The following is a 27,819-nucleotide window of genomic DNA, read 5'->3' as shown; positions in this document are numbered from 1 at the left end:
GGTGGACACCAGCCGCCGTACTTTCCCAGGGCTGCTGTAACGAGTACCGCACACTGGGGGGCCTACGACGGCAGACATTTCTGGAAGCCTCCAAACCCAAGGGAGTTAGCAGGGCCGTGCTCCCTCTGAAACCTTAGGAGGAATCTTTCCTTGCGTCTTCTCAGCTCCTGAGGGTTTGCCGGCGGTCCCTGGTATTCCTCGGTGCACCGTTCCCGTCTTCGTCATCACACGGCTCCCCTCCGTGTCTTTGTGCGGCTGTCTTCTTCAAAGGATACTGGTCCCGTTGGATTAGGGTCCACCCTTCTCCAGTGTGACCTCATCTAAACTTAGCGAATCTCCTCCGCAAAGACCTTGTTTCCAAATAAGCCACATTCTGAGGTACCAGGGGTTAAGACAACATCGTATCTTTTTGGGAGGACACAGTTCAACCCACACCACTGGCTAACGTCCTCTTGCCACTGATGGGCACTCTCTCTGATCTCCCCCTGGAGCCGCTGACACTCGGAAGAAATCAGAGCGTGGCTGGGCAGTGAGGACACGCTCCATCCCGGGGCTCTGGCCATGGCAGGGACTTCCACCCCGGCTCCCTGGACCCCCAGGGTTCCGTGGGTAGAAATCAGGGGTCAGAGTTTTGACTTTGATGAGAAAAAAAGAACTTGATGAGAAAAAGAAAGTTACATCTTCGTTTTCACTAACCTCCAATGAAACTTAGTGTTGCCTTTTCTTATGAATGTAGGAAACACTGTAGGCCGGCCTGTGACCTCAGCCTGGCGATTTTCTGATTTTCTGCCCGGTGTGCTGCAAGGATTTTTAAAACATGCAACACCCGACTAGAGTCAAGGACACTGACCTCTCTTCCCTTGGATTGTCAAGTAAAAAAACAAAAACAAAACAACAGCTAACACAACAATAGCTGTCCAGTGTAAATGAATCAAAATTATACCTATTTTTTGTCAGATTGGCAAAAAAATATTTTTTGGGTGTGCCACAGAATGTTAGTAATTAGTTGTGTGTGTCATGAGATGAAAAAGGTTGAAAATCGCTGCCTTAGCCCAATAGAAATCACAGGCCTTCTCACACCTTAGGACACTTGTTGCAGACAGCTGGAAACCATGGCACTGTTGCTCACGACTCTGTAATCGCTGCAGTCATGACAGCCACTGCACTCACTAACATACTGTTATTCAACACATGCGTGAAGAAACACACTATTTCACAAATCTGTTCTTTCTAATATTTTGATACTATTTCAGTAGAATTGGTTTTCTCTATATTCTCCTGTATTTTACTTTACATTTGTTTTTTTTTTAAGAGTATTTTTTAGAGAGAGGGGGCAAGGGAGGGAGGCAGAGAGGGAGAGAAACAGCAGTATGGGAGAGAAACACCAATCAATGGCCTCTTGCACGCCTCCCAGTGCATGCCCCCAGCTGGGGACCCAGCCCACAGCCCAGGCATGTGCCCTGGCCCGGAACTGCCTTTCCGACTGCAGGATGGTGCCCTACGCACCAAGCCACGTCAGCCAGGGCTTTACTTTACATTTAAAGACATTATTCGGAGAAGAGGCCCACAGGTTTCACCAGCTAGCCAGAGGTCCCTGGCACCGAAATGGTCCAGGGAAATAATGAAGGATGTGTGTAAAGAGTGAGTGTCACACAAAACACCCAACCCCACGGGAGCTGGGATCACAGTGATTCCGATTACTCCAAAATAATGTGATGGGAGAATGCTGTTATGCAGAAATATCTGCTACAATGCATGCATGCATGCATGCAAAAAAAAAAAAAAAGCCAGGCATAATAACAGCAAACCTTGTGTACACACACACTACAATCCTGTTGTTCGTTTTAAAGAGGGCCGCGACCGAGTAGAGGGTGCTAACCCGTAATGCTAACAGTGGTTATTTACACGATGGTGTTACTGGTCAGTTTTATTTTTCTGTTTGTTTTTTTCTCCCAGTTTTCCACAGGCAACAGCTATTGTTAACATCATCGTGAAGAGATGTTACTTTAAGAATCCTCATTTGAATTGGTTAGAAGACACATTAATCTTTTAGAGAGTGTAGGTTAGAAATTGTACATCTCATTGCCAGGGAGCTGGCTGGCGTTCTTTCCACAAGGCTCAGAGAACAGCTGGGATTTTTCCAGTTTTGGTGAAGCCCTGGAGAGTGACCCCAAAAAGTCCCAGAAAGGAAATCAGGAGACAGATCCTTCACCCGCCTGGGCCGGAGGGGTCCAGCCCACGTCTTCTCTGCTGGTCCCTCAGAAATGAACCTCACGGGAGGCGTAGCTGGCTGGTTCCCCCTCCAGGACCATAGAGTTCATGGATGTTTGCTCTGGGCTCAAAGTCGCTGAGATCTCTGCCCGTGAAATTAAGGGGAGCGGGGACCAAAAAGGCCCCTTGAGACTGCCCTCCTGTTGGCCTCATCCACGGGTTAACGTCACACATCCAGATTTAAGTCACTAATTCACTCGGCACCAAGCTTTAAAGAGCAACTCGAACTGTAAAACACACACACAAAAACCACCACCCAGTGACAGAGGGAACAGCACTGAATAAAGGCAATTTTAAAAATTGTTTAATAGTACCTAGGTCTTCTGCAGCTTCAAGATGAAGGTTGCCAGCTCCGCGGTGTGGATCTGTAACCCCTTTTGTGGAAGCCGCTCTGCATCACAATCCTCTCCTTAATCTTTATCTTTTTTGTTTCTCCGTAGCCTGTAATTTCTAGAGCACGGTTCTGTCGGGGGAGGCAGAGAGGTGATTTTCCTGCACAGCAAATTATCATTATTAGCACAAGCTGCATCCTTAATGAGCTCATTCTTGCCACGGAAAACAATTCCATTACCTGCTCAGACGAAACTCCCCGGGTCGGGAAGGGCTGAAACATCGGAGGGCGTGGACTTGCACGTTTGCCCGTGCCATCAGCGCCTCTTGTGGCAGAGTCTGACTTCTATGGCGGACGTGGGGAGGGGATGCACGGCTTCCCTGTCCTCGCTCCCATGCAGGGAGGGTGACGGGCTGGTTCTACCCAGGCTCTCGGTCACGGCTCTCACGTGGCGCCGGCACCAGCTGTGAGCCTGTGGCCAGGAGTCAGATGCCTGCGTTCAGATCTCAGCTCTTGCTTTCGTATGGCTGTGTGCCTCTGGACGCTTTCCTTAACTTCTCTGAGCCTCGGATTTTAGTTGGTTAAAAGGAGATGACCAAAGAGCCTCTCCAGGAGCGTGTGTAGGAAGCTCAAGAGATTGGGCAGGTAGATCTAGCCCTTGCAAGCTTGGTAAATTTGAGTACCAATTACCACTGGGGTGAAGAGACCTGGGAAACATTGCCGTAGCTGACCGGGTTGGGGTAGGGACTGTTAGCAGAGACGGGTTCGGAACCCAGGGCTTCCAGCCCCTAATGAAGTGCTCTTTTCTTCCCAGGATTCCACCCCGTCGTGAGGCGTGCAGTGCAGGTACGATTAGCAAACCATAAAAACAGCAGTTTGCTAGTGTCAGCCTCAGGCCTAAGCCCCTACCTGGAATCGTTTATTTAATTAGTATACATATTTTAACTTTGCAGGTGAGCAAACTGAGGCACACGGAGGTCAAGTAATTTGTTCAGGGCTACACAGGCCATAGGTAGCAAAGCCAGGATTTGAACCCGGGCAGTCTGAGGCCAGACTCTGCACACTTAATTTGCACACTACACTGCCACGTCCCACGACCCTCCTCTGTGGTGGCTGCAGCAGGAGCACAAACTACTCCAAAATCTGTCACGGTTTCGACGTCGAACCGACTCAAGAAAAGAGAGGAGAGGACCAAGGAGAAACGCAAAAGCACAAGGAATGTGACAAAGCCAGCGTAAGGCCGTCACTGGGCCTTGGGACTCCTCACACTGGTTTGTGCTGCACACCTGCTGGGCGGTCCTGCTGGGCGGTCCTGCTGTGAGACAAGCACTGGAGGCCTTGGCTTTCTGCAGCCTAACACCCTCCCCGTGAGGTTGTCTGGGAGGATTAAACAGGGGAACTCACACAAAGAGGTTGGCCCAGCATTTTGCTAACAAAACCTTACAGGCTTTCTGCTTCCTTGTGAGCACAGCTAACAGCACAAGAAAGGAACAATAAAAAGGTACAAAGTATCTTTTTCCCGCAGAGCGGGGGGAGGTAAAAAGTAAGGCTCAAGACTGAACGCCCTCACCTCTCTGCTCTGCTCCTCGGCCTTGCTCACCAATCAGACCCCAACCCAGCCCCGGGAATTCAAGATTTGGGGTCTCGGTGTCTTCTTTCCCAGAAGGCCTCTGAGGAATTTCCTTGTGCAAATTACTCTCTCCTCTCTAAATACCCAGAGATTCCCCTGGTGTCCGGCCTACAGGGGGCATTCCACCAGTGTGAGCTGTCCCCGGGGAAGGCAGAGCCTCAGTCTGCGTCTCCTTGACAGCTGACAGGCCTGCACTTGAGGGAAGAGTGGGGTACACGGGTATCCACTTGTCTTCGGGAGTCAGAAAAAATACAGGTGGCCCCTAACGGAGGCTGATGTGCTCCCAATAAAACTCCATGACGACATTTAGATGCAAGCAGGGTTTGTCTCGATTCTCCAAAGGCTGAGAGGGGAGGGTCTTCCCCATCTTTCCCGCCCAGCCCAGGGTACCACCAGGAAAGGGTGCCCGGCATTCCGTGGCCTAGAGGAGCCAGGCACCCAGGCCCTACCGGCCTTGTTCTGGAATGTGCTCTCGTGAAAGTCACACCAGGGGCACCTCCCCCCAGGCCTCTCCATCCGCCCGTGTCACTCACTCCCTGTCCCACAGTCCCAGACCCCAGCGCCAACTGATCTAAAATCACGTATGCGCTTAAACGAAGAAACCCACTTTGGGGAGTGATTAAATTATGTCTAAACCTGTTTGTCTAAGGGCATTTCTGACATAATTCGTGTACACATTTATCACACCTGCAGCTTTTCGAGGGTTGGGGTAGTTTTGATTGCCCCCAATCCCTCACTTTATCTGCTTATAAACATTTTGAAGGCCTTCTAGCAATGTGTCTAGAAAGGCTTTTTATTAGATTTATTGTGGTGGATGCAGCCTTTCACTTGAGTGTCATCTCAGCCCCCTGCTCTGGGAGTGACAACTCTTTCAACAGGACATCGGTGACTAGGGCCCCGCCTTCTACATCAGGGTTGGCAACTTCTTCTGCAAAGGGCCAGGGAGCAAGTATTTCAGGCTTCGTGGGCCAGATGGTCTCGGTGGCAGCTCCTCAGTTCTGCAGGTTTCATAGGAAAGCAGCCGTCGACAATATGGAAATGAAATGAGTATGGCTGTGTCCCAGTAAAACTTTATTTATGGGTGCTGAAATTTTAATTTCATATCGTTTTCATGGATCCTAAAATATTGCTTTGACTTTTTTTAAAGATTTTATTTATTTATTTTTAGAGAGGGAAGGGAGGGAGAAAGAGAGCAACATCAATGTGCAGTTGCTAGGGGCCAAGGCCTGCAACCCAGGCATGTGCCCTGACTGGGAATCGAACCTGCGATGCTTTGGTTTGAAGCCTGCGCTCAATCCACTGAGCTACACCAGCCAGGGCTGCTTTGACTTTTTTAAAGACCCAGTCCAACATGTGAAAGCCATGCTCAGCCAGAGGGCTGCCCAAACCAGGAGGCCCGCTGGGCCTGAACGCACCCATCCACCACCTATGCACCAAACCACCTATGCACCCAAGGCAATGCAGCTAGCTACTAGCTGGTCATGAGTGACTTACTTTGTAAGCAATGGGAGTCAAGCGGGTGCCTTCTTGGGAGAGACCCCTTTGGAGGGGCTGCAAAACAGAACCCCCAGGCGCCCAGAACACGGAGCCGGCAGCCCAAACCCGCTGCAGAGAGAGCGGGACAGGGGTGACGTGGGGCTCAGCCTGGCTGAGAAAAAGCCTGCAGTTGCTCCAGAGAAAAGGTAGAAACAAAGGCCTGGCAGAGGCCTTCCACACCCTGCGCTGGAGTTAAAATCTCATTTCGATGGAAATGGGCGCACAGAAATGAAACGTGTGTGCGCGGCCCTCGTCTTTACGCTGCGTGCCCTGGAACGACAGCTTTACCAAATCGATTCCCTCGGCTTGAAAAGCAAGATGCCTTTTGAAATTTGATTTCGTTGTTTTACAAATTGTTTTAGCTTCGCAAATGGCGCGAACTCCGTTTCTGATCTGCCTCCAACAAAAATAGAGCATTAAAGTGCTTAAGCTTCAATCAAAGGCTTGCTGCGAGCAGCACCCTATTACAATAACGGAAAAATCAATTCGATTTGTATTTTGAACACGATTTGTCATAAATAGCATTCTAATAGATAACACTGATTATATGGTAGCAGATGTAATATATATATACCGAGCGCTGCACCTTTGTCAGAGTTGTCATTAAGGAATTTGACACGAATGCAGGAGAACAATAAATGTCACCTGAAATACTCGCCGGCGAGACGCAAATGGGTGGCTGGAGCGGGGGATGCCAGCACACGCTGTACTTAGAAGTGATAACATGCCGTCCACAGGAGCTCGTGTTTTTAACTAGAGCTCTTTTTACGCTGTCATTTAAAATATCTCATATTCCTGAAGGTCGGGAATAAATGGCGCTGTTAGCATTTCGAGCCAGTAAAAGGAAAAGTAATTTGTTGTTCGTTTAACATACCATTTTATGGAATGGCTTTGTAAAGTATTCATTATTTGTCCCCCATGGGAGGCTGAGGAGGCAAGAGAGAGATGCCTGGTTTCTAACCCCGGGCTTTGTGTCACGCCTGTGTCACCTCTCTGTCCTGATTCCGAGAGATATTGTGGGATGATGTGGTTGGCACATGGACAGGGGAAATGCTAAGGCTCGAAGCTGTCCGCCAATGTGGTCTGGGCTGACTCCGGCAGGGGGCTGCCCAGGTCCTGGGTGCTGCCACCGGGGACAGAGGTGACAGCAAGACAAGGGGCAAGACTGTCAGAGACTGAAGATGAAGGTTTGTGACGAAGGGTCTCACACAGGTCCCCAGGAGAAAGAGGGAGGCTCTTGCTGTGCGTCTGGGAACGGCGGCAGATAACTCAGGTTTGAATCCAAACACAGACGTGACAGCACCTTGGGGTCAAAGGACTCACTCCGTCCCCTTCCTCCAGCCATCCTTCCCGCCAGCCCCAGGCCCTGAATCCAGGGCAGGGTGAACCTCTAGCTCTCTCCTTTTCCTCCTAAATTTGTGCAAACAACTAACGCGACATAAAAATAATGTTGACAAACGCCACTGTATCCCGCCTTGCATGAGCAAAGATGACTCTCGTCATATTTGCTGCAGACTTTTTTGTAATGAAAAATATAAAGCACCTCTGATAAAGGGTTCTGCATGTCTGTGTTCTGATATTTTATACCACATATGCAGTGAGTTGTAGTATTTCGTGAATAAAAATGTATGTAAATGGTATTTTCTATATCCAACCAGTATCTTCTGACTCTTGATTTTCCCCTGAACAGAGCATTTGGGGGATCTGCTCAGGCTGCTACCTATGGACCTTTGGTGGATTAAGGTTACATTTTGGACAGTCCGAACGGTGTGAATGTCATGCTGCTGTTTTTGCTTACATTCCCCCGATTACTAGTGAAGGTGAGTTGCAAGCACTTAGTATTCACTTTTCTCTTTGTGCCTTGCCTGTCCACATCCCTTTGCCCGTTTTTCTGTCGGGGTATTCTTCCTTTTATGTGCTCTGAACACTAATCCTTTGTCAAGTTGACTTCGAATACCTTCTCTGAGGCCACGTTTCTCTTTCATCTTGGCCATCAGTGACCCTGTTACTCCGGCCCACCTGTCCTTCCTGCTTCGCTTCTGGGCTGCGTGACCTGTCACAGACACTGCGCTAAGTGCTTTGCAAGCCTTCTCTTATTTCAGCAGCACAGCCCCCCTTATTCTGGGGTAGGTGAGGTGGGAGAAGTGAAGCTGCCAGCCCAGTAGAAAGAGAGGGAGCTGGGTTCAAGCCAGCCTTGCCGCCCCCCCTTCAGCACACGATGAGAATTAGTACAAGTTAAGATCAGAAAGTGTCACTTAAACTCTTAGAAAGAAACACACATGTTGGTTTTCAACCCTGGCTATATACCTCCCACAGATTTCTAAAAAATACTGGTGCTGGTTCCCACCCCTGAAATTCTAACTGGTCTGGGGCGCAGCCTGGACGTGGGGTCCCTTTGACAGCTGGGCCCCACTCAATGCGATTAGGCAGCTAGGGCTGAGAACCTCCATTCTATAATGTGCAGTTTTATTGGGCTCTGGAAAGTCTTGACGTTCTGAGACAAGGACCTATCTCTCTGCACCAGGCCAAGATTTTAAATGCCCACACAGCGCTTCAGGAAAAAGAAGTTTAGAAAACATGCGGGAGAAAGGAGAATGAAAGAAAAATCCCACGGTGCTGAGCTGCAGCTCTTCGTCCTGCTAGGAAGGAGAGGCGGCCCGGGAAGGGAGGGGGAGCTCCTCCTGCCCTGGCTCTCAGAATCTCAGTGGGTGAGTCACCCCCCGGCTCTCTTCCGGCACCAGCCACAGCTGTCACGATGCCTTTCAAGGAATCGCTAAATGGAGCCATTCCTGGATTCTGAGAATTAAACAGGGAATGCTCCTACTCCTGCCCAGCAGGCAAACCCTCCTCCACCATCCTCCAGCCCCGAAAGTGACTCTCTCTACCTGGCACCAGCCTACTTACTCACTGGGCCCCCAGGAACAAGGGGGCAGGCTGGCCAGGGTTCGTGGGAGGCCATGCTCGGGCGGGGGCCAGACCAGGTGGCCCGCACTCCACATGCACCCTAAAAGGACATTCGATGCACGCAGATTTGCACTAGGAAAATTCTGGAGACCACTTCTATGCCCATCAGCAGGGGCGAGCGCAGCCCCTGCACGCCGCAGTGGCATCTGGGAAGCCCTCTGAAGAACGGAGAAGCTCCCTCTGTACAATTAGAGGATAATATCCAGTTTGCTGATAGTGTGAATAGCAGGGTAAGGACGCTGTGTGTTGCAGGCTACCCTCTGTTTAAAAAGGGGCGGGCCGCGCCTGGGGTGTGTGAAATAGATACATGTGTTATATAGAACATTTCTGGGAAAAACTCAAGTTGTCCCTGGGAGAGGAACTGAGAGACTTGGGGGCCAGGATGGAAGACGACAAACCTCATGTGAGAAAACCCTTCTGGATCACTGGCGTTCTGTGCTGTGTGTGTGTATTAACTTCCTTTTTAAGCCGCTCCTCCTCCATGGCGCAGGCTGGCGTAATGTAAATACAGGCTCGGAGGTATGCACGCCACACTGGCTGCTCTCCCATGGGGTGAGCTCCCTTCCCCAGGATGCTAAAGGCTGGGTGGGCAACACGAGGATACAAGGATGAGCTGTTCCAATAGGACAGAACTTCCTGGCCCGCATTAGAACAGTCGTACAGAGTGCCCCGAGGGGGTGGTGGCAAGGGATGGCGGTGGGAGGTTTCTGGGCGTGGCCTGCAGCCACCTGGGCTCCAGTCCCCAAAATCACTTCCGAATGTGACTCCAGCACACGGAGCATGTCAAACTCACCCCTCAATGTCAACCCGAGGGCATCAAACATTTATTAGCATGAAGAAGATACAGGGAGGCACTGAACTTTTTTTAAACCACTTTTCTAAAAGGTCTTTTTTATTCATTTTTAGATATAAGGGAAGGGAGGGAGAAAGAGAAGGAGAGAAGCATCAATGTGTGGTTGCTCCTCATGCGCCCGCTACTGGGGACCTGGCCTGCAACCCAGGCATGTGCCCTGACTGGGAATTGAACCTGTGACACTTCCATTTGCAGGATGGTTCTCAATCCACTGATCCACACCAGCCAGGGCAAGGGCACTTTTAACAAGGGTAAAGAGACTGTAAAACGTCTTTTTTCACGGTGTCACTGCTACAAAAATGATACCTGCGGAGGAAAACACGTTCAGGATGAGGCTCATTAGCTTGGGGAAGTGTGACCTCAGACAAGTGAACAGCATTTAGCCAACCCCTGGAATTCAGATTTTCTGACCGAAAGGCTCTGCTGCGCCTGGCAGAATCCACGTGGTTCTCACTGAGCAAAACCCCTTCAGGAACGTCCCCCCTCCCGTGGCCTGTTAATGAGAGAGTGAATCGGCTGTGTCACACCAAGGGTTTACAAAACCAAAGGGATCTCCACGGAGCCTGCAGCTTTGGGCCTGGCCGTGAACTCAGGGGCCAGGGGCGCCTTAGCCTGTCCACAGGGGACTTTCCCGACAGTTAAAATCCTGGAGCATTTTCGGATACTGCTCCTGGGCGTGGAAAATGCTGCAGCCACTTGGGAAAACGGTCAGTTCTTCTAATCACATAACCTACAAATTCCACTCGTAGGCACACACCCAAGAAAACTGAAAACATATGTCCACACAAAAACGTGTACATAAAGTTTTGCAGCAGCATTATTCATAATAGCCCCAGAGTGGAAACAACCCTAATGTCTGTCAACTGGAAAATGGGTAACTAAAATGTGGGATAGCCATATAATAGAATATTATTAGACAATCAATAGAAAGAAAGTACTGATACAGGATAGAACACGGATGAATCTGGAAAACGTCCTGCTATGTGAAAGAAGCCAGTCACAAAGGGCTACACATGTTGTGACTCCATTATATGAAGTGTCCAGAACGGGAAGATCTACAGAAACAGAAAACAGCTGCCTGGAGTTGGAGAAAAGGGATGGGGGATTACAGGGTGCTGGCTGCTGGGTATGGGATTTTTGGGGGGAGGCAATGAAATGCTCCAAAATTGACTGTAGAAGTAATTACACAACACTCTAAATATACTAAACGTCACTCAAGTACCCACTTTAAACAAGTGAACACATGGTATAAAAACTACGTCTCAATAAAGATGTTGGCAGGGGCGGGGGGACTGCTCATAAAGGGATGCCACTCCTGAAGAGGGCGGGGCCTCTCAGGTCAGGGCAGCCACCCAGCCATGAGACGCAGGGCACTCTGGCCCCTTCTTTTCTTGCAGGCGTCTTTGGCTGCACGGGGACGGTTGGCCAAGCAAGTCTCCCCCAGGCCTCAGCTTCAGAAGGAGCTCCTTGACCAGGAAGCCCTCTTCTGGGGTGCAGGGAGACTTTGGTGTTTGGGACAGACAGCGTGTGAGCTGTACTGCGTCCTCATTCCCACCTATAGACGGGAGGGATCAGACAGTGCATTCCACAGCCAGGCCTCATGGGCTCCTCAACTCCACGGCCAGCTGTGTGGGCTGGACGGGCACAGTGGAGAGAGGGCTGGATCAGAGGGCAGAGGACTGGGGTTCAAGTCCTGGCTGTGCCTCGTGTCTCCAGCTCTGCTCTGGAGTCTGCACAGTAATAGCACAACCTCAGTGACATCTGATCCTGCTGACCACGCACCCAGGAATAAGGAACAGGACCACATACAGTCATCAGTGTTTAGTCACACAGCTGAGCAAGAGCTTGGCGTGTGATTTTGGAAACAATCTGAAGCCCAATATTCTTCCCTCTAGCTTCCCTAGGTAGCCTTAGACAAGTCACTCGACTCTTGAATGTCACTCGCCTCATCTTAAAGTGAGAGCGTTTGAAAGGGGATCCCAAAATTTCCTTCCAATGCTAACATCCCATTATTTTCTGTTCTTCCTTTGAGGTAGCCTTTCTTTCCATATTTTAAACACTGTTACATTCTTTCCCAGCTCTTGCCAAGTGAGATTCTCTTCCGTCAGAAAGAGAAGAGCTTGCCGTGGTGAGCCAGATCCGAACACAGTCCATGTTCCTGCCACGCCAGAGTCTCAAACCAAACAGTCTGTATTGATAAATGCACCCCGGCTGAAGTGAACTCAGAGGTTTCCTACCACTGCTGCCCCGGTGACTTCCTTACCGTGCAAGTAAAACAGTCTTAATTTGCCTGTTTCTCCTACCTACGCCTTAAAACGGATGCCGTGTTCCTGCCCAGCTGAATGTGGCTCTAAGAGAACGACATCTGATTTTTCGGAGTAAAGCAGATGGCTCGATGGGGAGCTGAGAGGCATAGTTGGGCAGATGAATGGCTGGAGGGATAAGAGGGTAGGTAGGTGGTGAAGTGGAAGGGCAGAAAGGGAGGAATGAATGCTGGGGGGGATGGATGCACAGAAGGGCGGCTGGGTGACTCAATGTGTGCACGGATGTCTGTGTGGATGGATAGACCGGTAAATACAGAAAGGCGACTTAGGTGGGAAAAAAAGATACACACTCGATCCCGTCTTCACCACACTGCACGGTGATCTGGGAGGCCCCCAGTTTGGGCCGGAAGAGGTTGATCACGTGGTTGTTCCAGAGGAACTTCACCTTCTGGATTTCTCCAATATTGAGGTTCACGTCAATGTCACGTGTGTGGTTGGCATCCGGTTTGAGGGACCCTCTGAAAGCAGAGACATAAAATGTTCCATCAGCTGGAGAGACGAGCACCCGCCACATCAGCAACCCACTGGCTCTCCACACAACAGCTGCTGGTGTGGGGTTTCCGCCAACACCTTCAATGACTCCATCACATCCAGGGACTGCTACAACACACATGTATGTGTGAGGAACATGCCTTTAAAAACTGCTGGACTCCACGTTTCCACTGTTTTAATTGGTACCCAGAGGGAAGTCCAATGTTTGGGGTGGGATATTAACTCGCTGAGTTCACTGCGGGACTCCTTATGTCTTATGTTTAAAGATGCATGCGGCTCAGCAGAGGCCGTTTGTGGGCATCTCACATGGAGCATAGGGTGTTGTCAAAGAACTTGAACTTAACGTGAGAATTATCATGTAAAGTTAGTGCAAAATCAGACTCTAATTTTACAGCACAGTTCTGCATTCATCCAACACATTTTTACCAAGCAGCTCATACGCCCAGCAAAAGCTGGGGGCTGAGGCGGTCACAGCGACAAGAAATGTGGCCCCCGGCTTTGCGTGCAGCATGAGGAGCATGTGTGTAGGGCAGAAAGGTGTTGCCTTATAAATGTGCCTTGTCTAAGGAGAATGCGACATTCCTAAAATTCAAGCAGGAAGGAAGCAATGATTGACAATCAAAAGGAGTCAGCATTTAACATAGTGAACTCTGGCCCTGGCCAAGTAGCTCAGTTGGTTAGAGCATCATCCCGGTACAGCAAGGTTGCAGGTTCGATCCCCAGTCAGGGCACATGTAAGACTCAACTAATGAATGCATAAAATAAGTAGACCAACACATCAATGTTTCTCTCTCTCTCTCTCTCCTTCTTTCCTCTCTCTCTGAAAATCGATAAATAAAATTTTTTTTTAAATAATGAGTTCTTCCCCTCTGCACCTCACTCTTCTCATATGGGGTGGCTGAACTAGATGCTAAGACTTCCTTCCAGCTCTGACATTCCAGGATTCCATGGCTCTGCATAACAGGTGGCTGGATTTATAAAGCTGTTTATGTCCAGTATTTTCCGAATAATCTGTTAGGGGAAGCATGGTCATTTCACTTCACTGTCAGACTTACTTGAAAATCTCAAACTGCTTCGAGTTCCCGTTACTTCCGTAGAGAGCAACCCGGATGTACCCGCTCACTTTCTTCTTCCCGGCCAGGGTGACTGACACCCTGTACCTCCAACCTGTGCACAGAGAGAAATACAACCCGTTCAACGAACTCATCTCGTTGGAAACAGTGACCCTATGGAGGCGTTCTCATCCCCAGCTCTGAGTCCCCGTGAGTGTGAGCGAAGGGACAATGTGGCTAATCGTTACCTTCAGGGAAGCCGGGCCCCCAGGAATTTGGGTCCCAGGTGGGGGTGAGGGACTCGGGGATCTAAGCGTTACGGTTCAGCACGGTCTCCTGCCAGCCCAGCCGTGCGGCGGGCCGCCTTGCCCGTGGGCCTGCGCCGCACGTGGCCACACCAGCCAGGCCCCAGGGAGAGGGGATGCCTGGGGCTCCGGCATTTGGATACATCGCTTACCGTTCTCTTTTTAAATTTTTGTTGTTTTGCCTTGCCATGGACATATTCTCCATGGAAAACCACCCAGATACATTTAAAAAATAATAACAAAATGAACCCTTCACCAGCACCCCATCCACCTGCCCTCCAACTCAGGTGCTTCCCTGAAGTCTCCGGTCTGGTCTCTACGCTTAGTAAGTCCAGAGGGCGACTTTGCTTCTCGAGAAGGACTTTTGGCTCTGTCCGGAGACATTGTTGATCGTCACACCAGGGGGAGTGCGGTGGGTGGGTGGGTGGTTGGGGGCGACTGGCATCTCTCTGGTACAGGCCATGGATTTGCTAAACATACTCCAATGCACAGGACAGCCCCCTGGCCCCCAATAACAAATTATCTAATTATCTAATTGTCAGCAGAGCCAAAGTCAGGATTCCCCAATCTAGAGCTTTCTATGAGCATTTACACACACATATATATGAATATATAAAACGATAGGCTTCTCCCCCTTCCGTAAATAGCACGCACTCTTATCCTCTATTCTCTCCGCCCATCCCCACACCAGACAGTTCACGGCCCTTCTCTGCCCTGACCTGTGCTCCAGCAGGTTAACCTCCCCAGGAACCCGCGCCGCGGGCTTTCTGTCGGGTTCCGCCCGTGAGAGGCTTGCGTGGGAGGCAGAGGCAGGAGGAGGGAGACGGAGGTATTTGCTCCTCTGCCCCCTCCTTGCTCTCGTGCCAGGTGTCTGGCAGTAACTGGCTTCCTCGCTGATGCCACTCCGTTCCAGGGGCCCCGCGGCCACTAGATTCTGGGAGCCTCGGCATCCCTGGTCTGTTCCCTTGCCCCTGTCCACACCTCCAAAATCGGACCCTTCAATGAGGTCTCCTCATGTGAAACACCTGGGTGAGCTCTGTCTCCTGTAGGGACCCTGGCTCATCCATGATAAATGTGTCATGGATTACATGATGTTGTTTTGCATTACATGTAATGTTGTTTTGCTACATGCTTCGTCACTTAATATGCCTGAGAGGTTTTTTATCTCCTTTTTTAGATGGCTGTGTATAGTATTTGGTTGTTTATCAGTTACACAGGGTTGACACAGGGTTGGGGGGACACGTGACCCAGGCTGGGCCACTCCCTGCACCGTTTTTACTGATCAGGATTACTGGTTACAGGGGAGAACGTGAGACCCCAGACAAGTGCCTGGGGTCTACTGTCCTTCATTCTACGGCCCTTCCATTCCAGCATAAGCAGGTTAGAGTGGAGTTTCTCTCCCTTGCTACCAAGGGCCCTAATGAATAAGGTTGATCCACCTTTCAAAATCATTTGCAACTTTTAAATTTATTTGCAACTTTTAAATGGGCAAAATGGAAACTTACTAGTGAAGTTACCATTCTCTCCTGTGTTCAGGAAGAACGTCTGTCCCACCGCACTGGTCTTCCCCTGAAACTGGTCCGCGTAGTGCCCCATTCTGGGGCACCCTCCAGCCGGACAAGGGAAACAGTTGTTCTAGTGGGAAAAAAAGTAGTTTGTCTGTGAGTGGTTGGCCTTTGACTCAGCCACTCAATTACTCAGTAGATTAGCTCCTCTTCCCATCTACCCCCCACCCCTCACTCCCCACCCCTCACCCATTCTCTCATCTGCCCAACCATCTTCCCATCCATCTGTCCATTCTACCCTCCGCCCACTGATGACCGCGTGCACGTATTCATCTTTCCCATGCCACCCGTGCACCCTTCGAGAATTTTTCAGAAGGAAAAGCTGGGGGTCTGGGGAACGGCCCAGCCCAGGGGAGCCTGTGCCATCCGCCTCCCGCCCACCCCGCCCCTGGAAGTAAGTAGCAAGCCTCCATGAGCCTCGGCATGGCCAGTAGCTGTTCTCACTAGTCGTGCGGTGACATCTCTGTGCTGTTCCAAGCCACAGGGACACAACCAACAATGACGGAGCCACCAGCAACACCTTCCCCGGGCCCCTGGGGTGACCCACCTCCTCAAACTCCTCGTAGGACGCACACGGGTAGCCCAGGAAGCCGCTGGGGTTGAGGATGCTGTTTGCGTAATACTTGTAGCTTCTCAGGTGATTGCAAGCTGCAAAGGCTCGGGTTCCTGAGGAAGCAAAATCCACCGGAGCTCACAAGAGCATTTCACATGTGATGCTTGACCCATTCTGACCCAGTAAGGGATTGCCACCACATTTTACAGATGGGTGTCAGCACTCCTGAATGTCTGGGTCACCATTTAAAGGTTCTGTCATTGACTCTGAGATACTTAGGGACAAGCAGGAAATTTGGGGACTTGTTTAACACTGGCGTTTGGCTAGAGTTGCTTTACTCTCCCTACCATGATTGCATTTGCTGAGGAGGGCCTACCCAGGCTTGGGCAAGGGCTGGGGAGTGACCAGTTCTTACAGGCATGTCTGTCCAAGCCTCCAGGGACCAGGCATTGGACATAAATGGACGGTGAGGGCCAGGGGCATGAGGGTGAGGTGGAGTGAAAAAATAGAGAGAGGGAGGAGAGAGAGAGAGAGAAGAGCAATTGCTTTAAAAACGACTCTCCCATAGGTCAGCCCGTTGTTGAATGTGAGGGCCCAGATTGCTTGGTCTTCTGATCTTTCATCAGAAGCCAGCACCTTGACTTTCACATAAAAATGTGTTCATGCTTGAATGACAGCAGTGCATTAAAACCCGTCGCTGCAAAGGCGAACCGCACCAGCGGGCAGTGGCGTCCGCCCCAGGGCCACAGTTCAAGAACTCCGGACCTCCCCGGACAGGCCTTTCGCAGGAACCCAGCCTTTCTGCGCCTGCGGCCTCGGGCTGAGAAATTCTCCCTCTTCATTTTTCCAGGCACAAGGTAAAACAGCGCTGGAGATCAAGGTCGCCATGGCCATCTGGCTACTCTTCCACTGCATTTTATTTACCATTTTTTTCTTTAAATCAATGTCCTCCTGTTTGCAAAACCATTTGTTTTGTCTCTCCAGCTACTTGGTACAGAACGTCCCATGGCGTGACCCACAGTGATCCCAGACATACCTGGGGACCACTTCTGGGGGGTCTGGTGGGCTTCATCCACCACCCACGGAGAAAAGACAGGTGCCCTTTGTGCTGGGGGGATTAGCTCACCACAGCCCGCGGCTCTGCCTGCCCCCATGGCCCAGCTACTTCCAGCCAAGCTGGTTAGTGCCCCACACCAATGCTCATTACCAGACGACACAATCTATTTCAAAGTTAATTGTTTCTTTCATCCAAAATTGCTGCCCAGGGATCCCCTAATAGAGGAGCAAGGGGATTTCATTGTTCCTCGGCGCCCAGCGCCGGGTGACTCGGAGGCCCACACAATAGAGGCACACTCCAGTGTGCACGGGCTTGTTCACGCTAAATTGCCTTCTTAATTAAACCTGGGCTCCTTCCTATTATGTGTGCCCTGCGCAGTCGCTTCTGGGAGGGGGCAGCCCTCATTGTGACTCTGGTGCTCCTTCGGGGGGGCGGGGGGAACAGCCGCGTCTTCCCCGGAGTTACCTGGCGCCGGGCGAAGAGGAAGTCAAAGGCTCCATTCACAGCTGGCGGACGCTGGCTGTGGCTTTACGCACGCTGCTCTTTCACATTAAGCACGTGGGATATTAAAAGGCCACCGAAGGCCGCTCAGCTCCATGGCGTGAACTGTGCTGAGTGCTTGCTTTGGGCCAGACCCTGAGCAGGGTTCTGGGGTGCCTGGGGTGCACAGGACACGGTTCCTGGCTTCAGGAAACTCCCAGCTCAGAAAATCAAATACTCAGATGAAATGACCACCGACTCAAAGCCCCCATTCTCAGGGAGGAGATGAAGCCGGGTCTCAAGGGAGAAGCAACAGGCACAGAGCAAAGGCCAGACTCGGGCAGCTAGTGGAGATGGTGCTGTCAGTCCCCTGAAACGAGGGGGACGGAGCCTGCTCCCCGGATACACGGAGACACACCTGTGACGACAACGGGGCCATCCGCTAAACCTGACAAGCTCAGGGGAGACCGGCATGGTGGCCTTACAAACTCAGAGACCGAAAGTTACTACATGGGATGGTCCAAACATAAAACTTTGTTACTAAAAGCAGGTCTTGGGGGGAGTCACGTCCCAGGCCTGTAGCTTCCTTCCCAAAAGTCAATCTTGACCTTCACTGAACCTATTTTCTTTTTGCATCGAGGGTAAATACCTTTAAAATGTCAGCATAATCTTTTCCAGACCCCTCAGAGCATCCCCCACCACCAGAGCACCAGACCACAGAACCCCTCACTGTTATCCTGCTCCCCAAATACCACCCCTGCTGCCGTGAATGCTGATCATCAACTGTTCTGTACTCGCCAATGTAAAAGAAGTATGTGCTTCTCTGTTTTACTTCTTATCCGATTCCATAGTTTTCCCAATTTGCTTTCTCTCTCCCCCTTAATCTACCAATCTACCAAAAGTTTTCATGTAACCCCCTTAGGTCCCCTTCTTCGATTCCCATGTATAAAATAAGCTGCAGAACTGTCATTCTCCAGGGCATTTTCTCGGTCCCTTGAGATTTCACTTCCCAGCAATTGTCAGTTTGGCTCAGATACACTCATAACAATTTTCTACAGGTTTGGATGTTTCTGACGTCAACCTACACGAGGCTCCTCCGCCCCAGACCGCCAGGCCTTCCCCTCCGCGCATGTGCTTCCCGAACCCACAGAGCACGTCCCCACTTGGCCGCCTTAGCAGCTCAACCCATTTCCAGTCCTAGCACCTGCCAGCAGCCAAGGGCGAGAAAGTCAAAGCCCTCTAGGTCTGTGCGTGTGCCCTTCAAGAAGCAAGCAGTAAAGGTAGGATGGGGAGGGGACGCGAGGCCGGAGCTGGGTATTTGCCAGTGTGCCCGTTCGGCTCAAGTCTCCGCCTCCTGATAAGCGGGGGGAAGGGAGGATGACACAGGCTGGGTTGTGAGGTCGGGGCTCTGCACCCAGAAATGGGGCTTCAAGATAAGGTGGCCTTGGGCAAGTTTTATAACTTTTCCGATCCAGTTTCTTCATCTGTAAAGTGGGGGCAGGCAGAGGAACGATCTCATGGCACTGTTCTGAAAATGCCTGGGACGGAATGAGCACCCCGCGGGTGTGGCGAACTCGGCACTACCAGGGCCAGACCACGCATTCTGCTTTCTCCCCGAGGAGAGCAGCGGCTGTCTTGCTTTTCCAATGTACATACCTTCCCACAGTCCGTTTATGTCAATGACGGTGGAAAGGATATTTTTCTTACATCCAGGCATGTGCTTTCCTCCGTTTGGATAGAAATCCAGATGGCCCACCTTTTGGCTCATGCCAAAACCTGCAACATTGGAAGCAGAGGTGAGCAGAGCGGTAAGTGGTCCCGAGGCGAGGTCATGGCCATCCAGAGATGGCCTGACAGTGTTGTGTGGAGACCACACAACACTCCACTGTTATGCCGAGAGCCCAGCACAATGGCTGGGCGCGTTGGCTTTTTAAACACACAGACCTGTGACCACGACCTGGTCCTATTTACACACTGAAGCTTTTTGAGCCTCGGTTTCCTCAGCTAGAAAATAATAATAATGCTCACTTTTCAGGGCTGTTACTATGGTGAATGACCTACTGAGTACAAAATGTTGGATGCGGCGCATGGTAATTACCGTCGTTATTAAAAACATATCCTTTATTGGCATGTTTCATGGCCAGTTATATAAGAAAATAGTTACATAGAAAAAAAGAATATTGATTTTATTTATTATGTATTCTTTACATAGTTTTATTTATTTATTTTAAATTTTTAATTTATTTAAACTAAAAAAAAACTGTTCACCCAGTTGGTTTCAGAAGAATTAAGTAAAGGAACATATTTAATCTCCAACAACACAAACTATAACCAAAGCTTTCACAAAAGAAGTAAGCAAAACATTCGAAGGTTCACTTTGCATGCTGCAAGTATAGGTCAGGCATCGACAATACGTACACCTGCCACTCTGGACAGTGGCAGGCCAGGGGAGGGCACAGGGTTTAAAGACCGAGCCACAAGCTTCCATCGGCTAGAGAAGTGGGGTTTTTTGGGGGGTTGGGGTCCATCTGAGGCCACACTGGCCCAGCACTGGCTGTCGACTTGTGGCTGGCACCCCCTTGGACTCGCCAGTGCCCAGGCTCTTCCTGTAGTTCACCATTTTGCGTACCACCCCGCAATGTATGTGTGTGTGTAGGGGTGGTGTGGGGTGCCCCTGGACCTACTCTCACCAGTTACAGCCCGGGTCACAGCCCGAGAGGTGGAGCGAGGAACTCACCCAGGGAAGGGATGATGGGCGAAGAATCCGTGTGGATCACATCCACAAACATGGCATCAGACGCGTCCAGCCGGACCTCCTCGGGCGTGCCCTGGAAGCACGGCTCTGCCGGGTCCAGTCCTGGAAGGGGGTGGGGAGGGTGCGCAGTGAGGCCCTGTTCTATGACCAGGCAGGTTCTAACCCCTGTACCCACAGAATGCATGGGGATTTCTGCCTGAAGCAGGGCCCGTGCCAGCTCATCTTCAAAGAGATGCACAGGATGCAGTGACCTGCATTCTAGCCCAGGTTTGCTCAAGGTCACACGTCTGTGCTCCCTGCGCTTCAGTTTCCTCATCCGGAAAGTGGGAATAACAGCAACCTACCTCACAAGGTTATTGTGAAAACCCCATGCAAAGGGGTAAGAAAAAGAACTTTGCAAACAGAAAAAAATGTTCCATACGCACAAACTGTTATTCCCCTTATCCTTCACCCAGTGCCTAGTACAGTGCCCGGAACAAAGAGGACGTTCATTAAACTGCACAGTTACGTACAAACTTGGCTAAGTCCTGTGTGCCTTCATTTTGCCTAGTGGTTCGTTTGTTCGTTTATTCACTCATTCATTCGTTCTCAGTATTTTCTGAGCGCCTCCTAAGGCAGGTCTCAGCCAGGCACTTAGATTTTCTGCCTGTGTTTGACACAGCAGAAACAATCAGTAAGTATTAATGTTAAAAAATTCACTTTTTAAAAGTCTGCCACACTCTAGCAACAATAATCCCAAAGTCATGGGTTTCATGTGCTAGTTATATTTTTCTTTTTTAAACACGTGTTTTCATTTACAATCATATACACGTATTCTGTAATTCACGTGAAAATGTATGGGCAATTATTTTTTACTCCGTCCAGCAGCCCCTAAAATCAGTTCCTGGAGGACCAGTAGGGGCGCCCTTGGCCGTGGGAAGTGCAAATGTCGGGGCGTCCACAGCCCGCAGGTGGCACTACCCGCGTGTCCCTTACCTGTGATCCTGCCCACAAGGCCCCCCAGCCTCCTGCCGGCCTCCGCGGCTGTGTGTGCGCCCAGGCTGTGGCCGATGAGATGCACGTTCTCGAGGCTGTAACCCATCTCGGTCTGCGGAAGGATGGTGTGTCAGGTCCCCCAGGCTATGGCAGGGGTGCGCGGGCTCAGGGAACGGGGATGGGGGCAGGTCTGGAGAGGAACCACCCTGGGCTACAGGACCGCCTAGGACGGCGCGACCCGACCGCCGGTTGTCGCAGTCTCCCCGGTCCCACAGCGCCGGCTGGTGCGCAGGCCAACAGTGCTGACCAGCGGCCACCGAGTCAACTGCAGGCCGCCTGGGCGGAGCGCTGCCCGCTTCCATCGGCACCCACCGCGGGCCTTCCTCCCCTCCCCGCGGGGTTCGGGCCTGTCTGCTCTGGGGTGCTTTGGAATAGGCCTTCCAGGAGGCTGTCAGGGGCTTTCTCTCATCTGAGGATGAGGACTCATCTTCCGGACTGAGAACTGTGGGACAGCCCAGCCTGCTCTAGAATTCCCAGAAGGGCCTGCAAGGAAAGATGGTCTCTAAGCGGGAAACTGAGGCTCAAAGGGGTTCACCTGCCCACATCTAGGGAGGGCAGAAGGCTGCAGCTTCATTTTAGGAAAAGCCCTTCTGTGCTTCCAGGATTCAGGGTGCAGGCCCTACTCACAAGTCCCCAGGCTGCCTCCGCTTGCCTGCCCCCCTTGCTGCCCCTCCCCCACCAGATGGGGCCCTGGCAGGGATTTACCGACAGCCCTTGTACTAGGAAAGCTATCTCCGCCCCCACAACTCGAATGTTGTGCACGGCTTGGGTGTATTGTGTCTTGGCTCCTCGACTCCAATCCACGCAGATGCAGTTCACCTGCTCCACTTGAAACATTTTCTGGTGGACAAAAAGAAGAGGGGGAAACCAATGCGTTAGGAGACACAGGTTACACACTCCAGAGATGGGAATTCACACCCATCAAGCAGCTGGTCGGTGTCAGAGCCCTAACATTCTCCTACTTGTCCTCACCCTCACAGTGTCACTAGGACCTGGGCCTCTTACCCACACAGAACTGATGAGGCCTCGCATGGAGGAAGTGACTGGTCTAAGGTCTCCCACAAGGTTATTGACACAGCCAGGTCCATAGGAGATCAGGGCTTAGCAAACTATGACCGGCCGGCCAAACCTGCCTTCTCGTGTAAATAAAGTTTTATTGGAACGCAGTCCCACCCATTTGTTTACAAAGTCTCCATCTCTGTTTCTCAACTGCAGCAGAGTTGGGCTGAAACCTTATGACCTGCAAATGCTAACAGCTCTCCTACCCGGCCCTTTATAGGAAGTTGGCCAACTCTTGTACTGGGTAGCTGAAGCCACAGGGAGGCTGCTGGCATGATCCCAGCAATGCAGGAGGGGCGCATAAGGCCCCGAGGGACAAGATACAATTTAGACTGCGGTAGGCTGCGCCACTCCTGGATGCAGGCACCTTTTATGTTCTGTGGTGGGACCGCAGTGTGCTGCCCAAGCACAGACACCGGTCCCCTGGGGAGGGCCAGATAAATGTCCGAAAGGGCCACTGAGATCCTGTGTTCGCTTGGGGATGGCCCGGACTGCAGCTTGGACTGAGGCAGGGAGGGGTTGGTGGGAGGCCAGGGCAGTGGGACGGACCACGTCCCCCTGATTCTCCCAGCTCCGGGTTGACACGGCCGCCTTCTGGGCCTGGGGGGCACATGTGAACACTCTAACCTCAAGAGGAGCAGATGAGCCGTGGGAAGAAGCTGCCTGAGGTCTGCCCCAGTGCAGACTAAGCTACAAGTCGTGCCCATGGGCACCTCCCACAGATGAACTCTGTAGACACACAGATTGTGGCGTCTTACAGACAGAAGACACAGAAGACCTGGTGTTGCGTTTCACCTCTGGATTCAACTCTGGGCGAGTACGGAACTTTTCGCGCCTCAATTTCCCCCTCTTTGAAATGGGAACGATCACTGTGCCTTCCTCACAAAGTCGCTGGGAGAATTAGAGGGGACAAAGACTGACGCTGGTCATCAGTGTTGGGCTCATGGTAAGTCCTCCGGAAGTGGATGTTATGAATAGTAATTCATTACTAATATTCATGATAACCTTAGAACTGCGCTGTGCAATACTGTGGCCACTAGCCACCTGTGGCTATTTAAACTTAATTAAAGTTAATAAGATTTAAAATTCAGTTCTTTGGTTACACTCTCCACATTTCAAGTGCTCAGTAAGCACAGGTGGTTAGTGGCCCCTGATCTGGACAGTGAAGGCATAAAACATTTCCACCGTCACAGAAAGTTCTATGGGATAGCAGGGCTTCAGAGGGTAAGGTTAAAGTATTCTTGCTTTTTTAATGTCCTATAGAGGTTTCTATACACCATCAGCGACAAATGCCAGAGATAAATGTGTAGTCTCCGCTTCTGGAACTTTTTAAAAAAATCCTCCCTTGAGGATATGTTTATTGATTTTAGAGAGAGAGGAAGGGGGGAGTGTGGGGGGCGCAGGGGGGAGAGAGAGAGAGACAGACCAGTGTGAGAGAGAAACATCAATCAGACGCTTCTCGAATGAGCTCTAACCAGGGATCAAATCCACAACCTAAGTATGTGCCCATGACAGGGAATCAAACCTGCAACCTTGTGGTGCATGGTATGCTCCCACCAACTGGGCCTCGCAGTCAGGGCTCCTGGGGCTTTTTGATTGGACTCTGGTTCTCTTCAGCCTCAAGAGGAGCTGGCTGGCTAGAAGTCGGTAGGTTGGGAGAACTTGACGATGGATGGTCCTGAGTACCCAGGCTTTCCTTGGGGTTTTAAGGAAGGGGCCATCTGTACCTGGAGTGTCTCCTTTCCCAGTCTGAGGGGAATGGAGCTGCCATGTTTGAGCCTGGGTGCTGGTCTCACAGGGAGTGGCCAGGTGAGGCGGTGGCCCCTACCTTGCACATGTCCAGCAGCCAGCTCTCCTCCCCTTTGTCTAGGAAGCCGTGGATGATGAAGCGCGTCTTCCGGTCCAGTCGGAAGTTGGAAGCCTCGACGGTGTCTAGGTCCGTGGGGGAGATCCGCTGGTGCAAGTAGGAAAGAGGGATTTGGATGTGGGCCTTTCCTAGCCATAGACCTGTTAGAGCCCGTTTTAGCAGGACTGAGCTCACAGGCTCAGCTCCCATGAAACTGAGTCAGGCTAAAACAGGAGTGCCCAACCTGGGGTTTGAGGATACAATTCAGAAAGTCCAAGTTCACGGACTTTCTCGCACTTCCGTTATGCAATTGGGCAACATGACACAGTTGTCGCAGCAACGTTGTCACCAATAAAAGTCAGATATTTTCATGTCACATTACCATTGTTGCAGGCATCTTAAAAATCATGTACTCTCCTTACTATTTTAAGGACAGTAGTCATTAGATCAACCCTTAGATCTTGTTATTTAGTGAGATAATAATAAAGCAGCACATATGTGACTATATCACAGAGATATCTTTTTTAAATGATCCGATACCCCTTTTTCAATATAGTTGGTTTCCTTTGTAATCCAACGTAGTTTATGTTATGCATGTAAGTGCTTCATCCTGAGAAGGGGCCCTTACGGTGGAAGAGGCCCCCAGAGCAGAAAAGGTGAAGGGCCCCTGGGCCAGAGGCACCGGGTGGGGCGGGGGGGCCCTGCTCAGTGGAGCTGTGAGGAGCATCACGAGCCTGAAGGACCTAAGAACCAACTCGACTCCCACATGCCAGGGGCCTGTTCAGGCCCCTCTGCCAGCCAGGTCACCTCCGAGCACCTGGGGGACGCCTGTCCTGTGCCCACCCAGCAGGCCTTCTGGGAACTGAAAGGTACTCCCAGGGTCCCTCCCTTTTCACTTTTGTGGTTGAATGTCCCCTCTCCTCCGCCTGTCTTCTAGATCCTCAGGAAGGGTTTACTTGCCCAGCCCCCACGTTCCCCGAGCGGCTTCTCTCCTTCCCCTGCCAAGTGCAGGAAGAAGACAGACCCGCCAAGCCTGGGTTTCCTCCTGAGTAAGTGCTGCCCACACCCCCTTCCTCCCAGGATCCGCAAGTTCTGAGCACAAGAGTGTGGGGCGGATGAGCGTCTGGGTTGGGCACCCAGAGGCCTCATCCGGGCTCTCGGATCCTGAGAGCCAGGTGGCGGACACTGGGGACTGGGCACCGCCTGGAACATCCCACGGCAGCGCAGTGCTCTTCAGACGGCTGCGTCAGGGCTCCAGGGCCGGCGCCCGCCCCTGCCCACCCCGCAGTCGCTTCCCGGCCGCTCTTACTTGGTAGGTGTCCGGATTCTCATTTGTGAACAGAAGGAACCGGACGTTGATGTCCTCGGGGGACCAGGGAAATACCTTCAAGGGCCGCTGAAGGATCCCAGTCCACGGCCGCTCATCGGAGAAGCAGCCGAAGGGTCTGTAGCAGATTTCCTTTCCTGGGGCAGGAAGAGCAACAGACAGAGGTTCTGCGAGGTTCTGGAAAGGAGCCCTGTCACCTCAGCCCTCCAGGGCAGCGTGTCCGTGTGTGGCCAGGGCCAGCTGAGGCCCGCACTCATCTTTCCCTTGTTGTCAGTGTTCCCCAAGTTCCATGGGGCCAAGAATCACCCGGTGGCTGGGGGTGGATGTATGTGTTGCAGGGACACATTCCCAGCTTCTCCCTCAGAGATTCTGAGTCAGAAGGTCTAGGGGGGAGGGGGCTGGCAACCTCATGTTTAATGTTGTCTAAGCCTTATCATCAGGCCAGTGGGGGCATGGCTGAGAGCCCTGGGAATCTGCTACCTTAAAACTACCTCTTCCAGGAAGCCCCGATGGCCCTTTGCATGTATTCACCCAGCATCGAGAAGTTACTAAGCCCCTGTGACGCTGCCTGATGTATCCTGACGTCTGCACTGTGCCCGGCACAGCCCACGCGCACGGCGGCCGTTCATGGCCGCCGTCCAATCCGCATGTCTTCACGTCATCCTGTTACTCACATTGTCCCCCAAGTCATTCTCTGTCATGTCAGGTTTTCCCTGTTGTTTTTTGAAGAGGTAAATTTTTCAGGACCAGGGATGATTTATTTCTGCATCATTCTGTATATAGTAGGGGCTCAAAACTTGCAACAGATAACCCCAATAACCACATCTAAGCCGGAGGGTCCTTTCTCTAGTCTACAGCATAAACATTTTCACAGGAAGTGGTTACCACGGCGGGGACGTGGTCAAATCCGGAGGATTTCCATGGGTCTTCTCTCCTAGGCTTCCTCACCTCCTAAACTGATGGTGCCACATGTCGGCCATTCCCTCAAAAACTGGTAATAGTTAACACTTGTTTACTCTGTGCCAGATACCCCACTGGTGCTTCACCAGTATTTTCCCTTTTAAGTCTCCAAGCCACCCATGAGTAAGGCATTATTTCCATTTTACAGATGGAAAAACCAAGGCACAGAGAGACAGAGTAAGCTGCCCAAGATCACAGCCCGTGGTGGAGCCAGGATTTGAACCAGGGACATTTAATTGGGAAGTTTACTAAACACGGAGGAGGCACGAAGGCCGATCGGGTACAAGCCCTACCCTGAACGATGGGGAACCTAACAGGGAAGGAATGGTGATGACCTTGACTGACAAATGCAGGGGCTTGAAGGCCAGGTTCAGGCACCTGGGCTGTGAGGTGGACAGCGGGGAGGTGCTGGAGGGTGCCGAGCTGGTGAATAGGGTGGGGACTTGTGCTCCACGAAGGTGTTTTGGGAAGCCAGGTATAGGTGGCTCAGAGACAGGAGAGCCTGGGAGAGGTGGGGGCGGGGGTGGGCAGGCAGGGGAGGCGGACCTCAGAGGTAACAGGTGTTGTAATCCTGGATGACAGTGGGCATGGAGGGAGAGGTGAGGAGGTGGCGGTAAGGGGTGGAGCCGAAGCCTGGACAAGCGAGTCTGAGGCACGGTGGGCGGCCCTGGGGGGCTGCCTGGACACTGGGGGGTGGGATGGGGCAGAGACCAGGCAAAGCGAATCCCAGAGGAAAAGGGGGACGAGGAAAGCGCCTGGGAGTGACCTGTGGGGAATGCCTGCCGTTAGGGCAGCAGAGGCAGCCGATGAGCCGGGGAGCGTGTGGCCCTGTGTCTGCCGCAGTGTCAGCACTCCCTGGGCGGTGGCGACTGTTGTTTTTCTCGAGATAATACTCATGCCTTTAACTATGATGATGATGATGATGACGATGCCTGGAACTGCCTCACCCAAAGGCCAGCCCAGGCACGGTCACTCTCTCCCCAAAGGGACGGGGACGGCATCCTCACCTGTGACTGTGGCCAGCAGGAGGAGGCCGATGGCCCAGGAGAGCAGCATCTGCATGGAGGAGAACACAGACACACACAGTCAGTGAGGCCGGCCACTGAACCCAGACGGGGCAGGTGGCCCGGAGCACACCGGGGACAGTGAGGGACACGGCAGCACAGTGCCTGGGCCCTATTGGGCTGTCCCCGAAGGCAGGGACACTGGGGCTGAGGCCCTCCCCACACACAAGGAGTGGGGCAGCACCTCTGCGGGACCCTGGATTCAGGGTCTCCCCAATGCAGTGGCTTCCCCCCTTGGGGGCAGCCCCAGCCCTGCCACGCTCCCTGCCTGCCCAGAGCCACGAATTACCGTGCGACCGTTGGGGCTGCACTCAGCGCAGGGACTGGCCGCTGGCCGTGGCCTTTTATAACCAGGCTCTA

At 51.8% G+C, this 27,819-nt stretch overlaps 1 protein-coding gene across 1 annotated transcript; it reads right to left on the bottom strand.

Moving 5' to 3' along the window:
• Window positions 1–9,521: 9,521 nt before the first annotated feature.
• LOC123828980 (pancreatic lipase-related protein 2-like) lies at window positions 9,522–27,819 on the bottom strand. Its single transcript, XM_045854484.1, has 13 exons — window positions 27,749–27,819; window positions 27,403–27,451; window positions 25,418–25,572; window positions 24,091–24,216; window positions 21,909–22,043; window positions 21,144–21,255; window positions 20,151–20,270; window positions 19,070–19,189; window positions 15,871–15,989; window positions 15,264–15,393; window positions 13,457–13,568; window positions 12,200–12,367; window positions 9,522–9,891 (listed from the first exon to the last, which is right to left on the bottom strand). Exons 2-13 carry the CDS (start codon window positions 27,449–27,451, stop codon window positions 9,828–9,830), a joined length of 1,410 nt encoding a protein of 469 aa, XP_045710440.1. The 5' UTR covers window positions 27,749–27,819; the 3' UTR covers window positions 9,522–9,827.

Source organism: Phyllostomus hastatus, unplaced genomic scaffold (genome assembly GCF_019186645.2).
Source record: "Phyllostomus hastatus isolate PE091 unplaced genomic scaffold, TTU_PhHast_1.1 phas_scaffold_1066, whole genome shotgun sequence".
In the NCBI taxonomy this organism is placed as follows: domain Eukaryota; kingdom Metazoa; phylum Chordata; class Mammalia; order Chiroptera; family Phyllostomidae; genus Phyllostomus; species Phyllostomus hastatus.
Note: the sequence above shows the minus strand (reverse complement) of the source record. Positions and strands in the feature narration are given on the sequence as shown.

Bases quoted from the DNA above. Each gene is read 5' to 3' on its own strand.
- LOC123828980 (XM_045854484.1), bottom strand. From the start codon at position 27,451: ATGCTGCTCTCCTGGGCCATCGGCCTCCTCCTGCTGGCCACAGTCACA. The intron at 25,573-27,402 runs GTGAGGATGCCG...TTCCTGCCCCAG, and splicing joins CCTGCTGGCCACAGTCACAG to GAAAGGAAATCTGCTACAGA. The intron at 13,569-15,263 runs GTAAGTTTCCAT...CTCTGTGCACAG, and splicing joins AGAGAATGGTAACTTCACTA to GTTGGAGGTACAGGGTGTCA.